Source organism: Mus pahari, chromosome 12, assembly GCF_900095145.1.
Source record: "Mus pahari chromosome 12, PAHARI_EIJ_v1.1, whole genome shotgun sequence".
NCBI lineage: Eukaryota > Metazoa > Chordata > Mammalia > Rodentia > Muridae > Mus > Mus pahari.
The window spans coordinates 28974533-28980405 of record NC_034601.1 but is presented as its reverse complement, the minus strand read 5'-3'; the positions used below and the strand labels follow the sequence as shown (position 1 = coordinate 28980405).

General features: G+C 50.6%; 1 protein-coding gene across 2 annotated transcripts in view; it reads right to left on the bottom strand.

Moving 5' to 3' along the window:
- Positions 1 to 453: 453 nt before the first annotated feature.
- Positions 454 to 5873, bottom strand: part of Itgb5 (integrin subunit beta 5) — a 118355-nt gene continuing 112935 nt past the window's right edge. Inside the window, exons 13-15 of one of the 2 annotated variants that reach the window (XM_021208922.2) lie at positions 3585 to 3704; positions 2296 to 2433; positions 454 to 1531 (exon numbers count right to left, since the gene is read on the bottom strand). In XM_021208922.2, coding sequence (XP_021064581.1) covers positions 1356 to 1531; positions 2296 to 2433; positions 3585 to 3704 — 434 coding nt within the window. In that variant the 3' untranslated portion in view covers positions 454 to 1355. Of the gene's footprint in view, positions 1532 to 2266; positions 2434 to 3584; positions 3705 to 5873 lie in introns of both variants that reach the window. The other variant, XM_021208923.2, reaches the window with a different exon arrangement.

The following is a 5873-nucleotide window of genomic DNA, read 5'->3' as shown; positions in this document are numbered from 1 at the left end:
CTAAAGAGGGTAATAGCTCTGCAGGAAACAGTAGCTGAGATGAACTCAGGCTCTGGCCTGGGTGGGACCTAAGGGCTTGATGAAGGAAGGTGTTGGTCTGAGTCTATTATTTACAGTGTCTTAGGGTTTATATTCCTGCACAAACATGACCAAGAAGCAAGTTGGAGAGGAAAGGGTTTATTCAGCTTACACTTCCACATTGCTGTTCATCACCAAAAGAAGTCAGGATAGGAACTCACACAGGGCAGGAACTTGGAGGCAAGAGCTGATGCAGAGGCCATGGAGGGTGCTGCTTACTCCATTACGTCCCCTGGCTTGCTCAGCTTGCTTGCTTATAAAACCCAGGACTACCAGCCCAGGGATGGCACCACCCACAATGGGCTGGGCCCTCCCCCCTTGCTCACTAATTGAGAAAATGCCTTACAGCTGGATCTCACGGAGGCATTTCCTCAAGGGAGGCTCCTTTATCTGTGATAACTCCAGCTTGTGTCAAGTTGACACACAAAACCAGCCAGTACACACAGCATAAGAAACACTTGTGTGGAAGTCACATCCCTCCACCCACTAGCATCTGCCCCATCTATTCCTAGCTTTACTACTGAAGAACATAGATGGGAAACGTGTAGTCTGGACAATTTCTATCTAGAACTCTAAGCAAAACCAGGGTGGCCCAATGGTACCTGCTCAGCACTCTCAAAGCACCGTAATTACCCAAGCACATCAGGGAGCCCAGCTCCAAAGTATTGGTCTGGTTCAAGTCCTGTCCCTGATAAAGTGTATGGACATGCCAGTCTCTGCTGGGGCTACTCAAGACCACTCAGAAAAGGAGGCACATGCCTGAATGTACAAAGCCAACACAAAGTTGCTTGGTTTCCATCTTTACTTTTTCATTCCTAGTCTTTCCTTTTCATTACAAAAGCACTAAACAAACACAGACCGGAGGGCAAAACCTAACATTTGCAAGGCATGTACTTTCAATAGGCAACTCCCCAATTCCACAACCTACACCCACAGATGCCAGGCAGACAGCCCTCAGGGAACCAGTAATCAGATCTACACCATAAATGTGTGACCTTTTTATTTCATAGAAAAAAAAAAAAAAGATGAACTGGAAAAAGCCAGGCTGCACGCTAGCTTTGTACACAGACTCTTCCGGATACCTTCTTGTCTGGCCCAGCAGGGTAGAGGGCAGCCCAGCCTTCAACAGGTCACGGAGACAGCAAGCTGGAGGCGGCAGCGGGGAAGCCGAGAACACCAGAGTTTCCTTGCTTTCCCTGGCTCGGAGGGAAGTGGCCCCACGTGCCTGTGGCCCGCTGTGTGGGTACCAGGTCCCTTAGGGCTCCGTGCGTGCCTAGCTAGCGTGAGCAAATTGTCCAGGTAGTCCAAGACACGCCAGTCTTTGTCCTTAGTCCCCTCCTCCGGCCATCCAGAAGCCTCAGTCCACTGAGCCATTGTAGGATTTGTTGAACTTGTTGAAGGCGAAATCTACAGTGTGTGTGGAGATGGGCTTTCTGTACAGGGGGTTTGAGGCCTGCAAGCACAAGAGAGGAAGGAGATCACATGTTAGTTCAGCCTCAGGGCTGTCCAGCACCTGCAGGGATGCCTGCTTCTGACTTGCCCTGTGCTCTGGGGGAATCCCTTTCCTTCTCTGAGCTTTTACTTTTCATCTGTGAAATACAGGGCTTAGGCAGGAAGCCCCAGAAGTTCCCTGGAACCCGAACAGACAGACTCTTAACTCTGGGGAGTCAGGGGTACTTCCCCTGAGCTCTGTTCTGAGCCTTCATGTGACCATCCCATCAGGCCCGAGAGCTTGAGCTTTTTTTCTTGGGTTTCCGTCTCTGTGTCTGTCCAACTCCCCACTGAGCCTGCCTCTGGCGCGTCACCCTCAGCAGTCCCAACATGCACCGGGATCTGCACACCCCTCGAGTCTTGCAGGCATGTAATTCTTCTATCCAGTACTGAAGTTGTTGATTCTTCATTGTTGCTCTGTAATACTAAGGATTGAGCCCAGAGCCCTGCACATGCTAGGCAAGCATGCTACCACTGAACTACACTCAAAATTTGCTCATTATTTCCAGACAAGGGCTTGGTAAGTAACCCAGGCTAGCTTTGAACTTCAAACTCCTGTCTCAGCCTCTGAAGCAGCTGGGATTATAGGTGAATACTACCACACCTAGCTCTTTTGTTAGTTTGATTGAATGTTTTTAGCCTTTGACCCTGGCTCTAGGCCAGTAACCTCTTTTTTAACCAACCCCTCCCCTCTTACCATTTCATAACGGGCCCTGGAGCGCTCACTTTGGAACTTGGCAAACTCTCGGCGGTCGTGGATGGTGACGAGCAGCTTCCAGATGGCCAAGAGTGCCATCCCAATCAGGAGGATGCTGCCAACCACAGCCAGCAGGATGGTCATGGCATTGGGGGCACTTCCACACTCTGGAAGGGACCAGGAGATGGGTGGGCAGAGCCCTCAGCATGCCGGTTATGCTCCCTCCCTTCTGCCCATCCCCCTTCATGTTGCCTTGGTGAGACTGAAAGCTGGGTTGGGTGCAGGTGGCCTCCCCAAGGAACAGACAGTTCTGAGTCAGAGAATTCAGTCACTGTTTCAAGGTCACACAGCCAAGCGGTGACAGAAATGACGCCCCTGGTCAATGGCTATACCACTACTGGGCTGTGCCCCAAGGCTCAAGCCTAGCCCAGCTCCAGGGCAGGTTTCAGGAACAAACCAGGCAGGCAGGAGGTAGCATGCACCATTTCCAAAAGGCCTGGTCTGGAGCCAGACATTTCTGAGCCCTTAGCAGAGAGCACTAAGGAGCAAATGTGCTTATTTCTAAGCAAAGACAGGGCTTGAAAGCAAGGCCTCACGGCCACAGGCAAACGCCCTGGGTTGGTGCAACACTTCCTGTCTCTGGCCTAGGAAGGCATTACAGTGTTTGGAAGGGCTGGGCTCAACTTGCAAATTGGGCTCTGTGACCTGGAATCAGCAACCCTTTTTCTACTCCCTCCTCCAATCCTGAAATGGCTGGAGTCCCAGTCACTCTGAGGCACAGGCGTTCGTCCCAGTGCCCAGAACAAACACAAGATAGAATGGTTGGTACTGAGCAAGCAGCAGGGAGGAATGCTAGGCCCAGAGGCTCCATCAGATGGAGCCAATGCTAGGCTCCATCTGCTCCTAGAATCTCCACTGGGAAAACCAGCAGAAGTCAAACGGGCTGGCGTGGTGACCTGGATAATCCTCAACTTAAGGAACCCTGGAGCCCTGGTGGAGCAGCTGCCTTGCACCTTCCCTGCAAAACCCTTTAACCCAGCACGCTGAGGTTTCCTTCACAGTAAGCCTCCACAGCAGCATTCCCAAAGCCCCACTGCCCCAGCCTCAGCCCTCTGCTTCAGCTCTATGGCTGGCTAGTGTGCTCCACATACGTACTTTGAGATGGAGTCTCAAGTAGCCCAGGCTGGCCTTGAAATGCCCTGAATCTCTCATCTCCCCATCTTTACCTTCCAGATTGCTGGGTTCACAGGCTTGCAACACCACAAAGGGACTGGCACAAGAAACCGGGCCAAGGATGGCCCCTCGGGCTCTCACATACCTGGCTCCCTGAGGACCGTCAAGTTGGACCTCCCATTGGGCAGTTCTGTGTAGCTGAACATCATAACGCAGTCCTTAGCAGTTTTGTAGAAGCAAAGTACAGCGTCCTGGCCATCTTTGACTAGGAGAGAAGGAAGCAGAGACATCCTAAGCATCTCTCTGGGTAGCTCTAGAACCACTCATGGATGGGGATGGAAGCCAAGCCCCACAGGAAAAGATGGGGAGACTCCAAGAGGCTTTCAAATGAGCTCAGATTTCTCACATCAAGATCACAGGCCCAGAGCAGAGCTTATTGATTTGGGGACATGTGGATCCCATCAGGAATGTCAACCCTCTGAAGTGTTGGCTAGTGGTGACATGAAATAAAAGAAGTCTTCAATGGTTAGGAGTGGACACGGTTGAACGGAACTGGATGCCGCAGGCCTGAGTGAGTGTCTGCTTTTGGAACCTGGCCCAGGCTGCAGGGCTGAGTTGCCTAAAGAGGACCAGAGGTTGCTCTTCCTTGAGAGCTGGAACTCAGGGTGCGAGGCTCTGAGGATGAGAGGCTGCTGTGTGGTGGTGCTCCACACTGATATGTGAGGCCCTGTCAGAAATCAGGCCATGAAAGGGCCAGCTCTATGTATAACAGGTCTCACTCCTGACAAGCCCCTTCCTTGGTTGGCACAGTCCTCCTCTCTCCCCACACTGCCCTTGACCCTGCCCTGTCCAGGTACCAGGTCCCCAGAAAAGGGTTTTAGGATTGATCTTTAGGAGGTAAAGAAGTTGGAGAAAGGGAAGTTAGGCTGCCGCAGGGGTACAAGCATCCTAAACCACAACCACAGGTCAATGCTGCAACACTATGTGTGTTTCCTTTCCTATCTTTCCAACAGGCGCTTCAGTTAGGAAGTAGATTGACACCTGGCGTGGTTCCCAAACATGATGGCCCAACTGTTTCCTCAGCCCCCTCAGACTTGGTGAGAGCGTATTTTTAAAAGCACAAGGAAGAACTGGACACCACGGCACACAAGTATAATCCCAGTACTTGGGAGTCTGAGACAGGAGGATGGAAACTTTGAAGTGGGATATATAGTGAGAAAAATATAACAATAGGAACAAAATAATAAGGCTGGGCATGGTGGTGCACAGCTTAATCCCAGCACCCATGAGACAGAGGTGGGTGGATCTATTTGAGTTGGAGGCCAGCTCGGTCTACACAGTGACTTCCGGGCCAGCCAGGACTCCCATAGTGAGACCTTGCCTCGAAAATAAGTAAAAAAGCAAGCAAACAAACAAGTAAATAAATAAGGAAAGAAAGCTTGCCTAGGGGCGGGCGGTGACTTAGACACATACTTCTCTGCAGATACCTCATGGGGGGGGTTGGGTAGGAAGAAGCTGTCCCACATAGGACAGGCTTGTTTGTGGGAGGTGGGAAGGGGACCCTTCTTTCCTCACTACGTGTGCTTCATGAAAAAGAAGAACTCGGCCAGACCCTGGAGAGCAAGCCAGGGAAAGAGCAAAAGGCAGGGATGTGAGGGGCTGCAAAGAATTCCCAACTCCCCAGAGTCTGGCAGGAGGCTGGCCACAGGGTAAACGCTCACTGAATGTTCGTGAGATAAATAGACTCAGCAGACTTCAGTGCTATGTGACCCGGCCAAGCAGTTCATCAAAACCAGGAGAGAGGAAACAAGAGTCTACAAAGAGAGACTCCAGGACCAAGGCAGACAAAGCCAGGGCCGGGAGTTTACAGCAGCTGGGGGTCAAGGCAGAGGGCAAGTTCTGCTAGTACTGGCGAGCCTTGGTTGAAATTTCTCTCTTCAGATATGCAGTCCCTTAGGAACTGCTTAATCATTTCAAAATGTGGCCAATTTAGGAAACTCACAATATTGTACTTCCACCCATAAATGTCTACATGTGCTGTCTACATTCAATCTCACACCCCCCATCTTCCTATTCTTTCTCAATTGGCATTGCCTACTGTAGACATTGTTTAATTTCTATGTTCTTTTTCTCCCTAGCTTCTTTACTTAGCCCAATATTCTGGAGGCTCATACACATTATAATATCAGTGTTCTGCCTCTTTTTTGTGGTAAGATAATATCCCATTATGGATACATATTATACATTTGCTTTACCATTCATCAGTTAATGAATAACTGACCATTACAATCAACGCCATAATCATTTACATTAAAAACCAGCCCTGAAGCCGGGTGTGGTGGCGCACACCTTTAATCCCAGCACTTGGGAGGCAGAGGCAGGCGGATTTCTGAGTTCGAGGCCAGCCTGGTCTACAAAGTGAGTTCCAGGACAG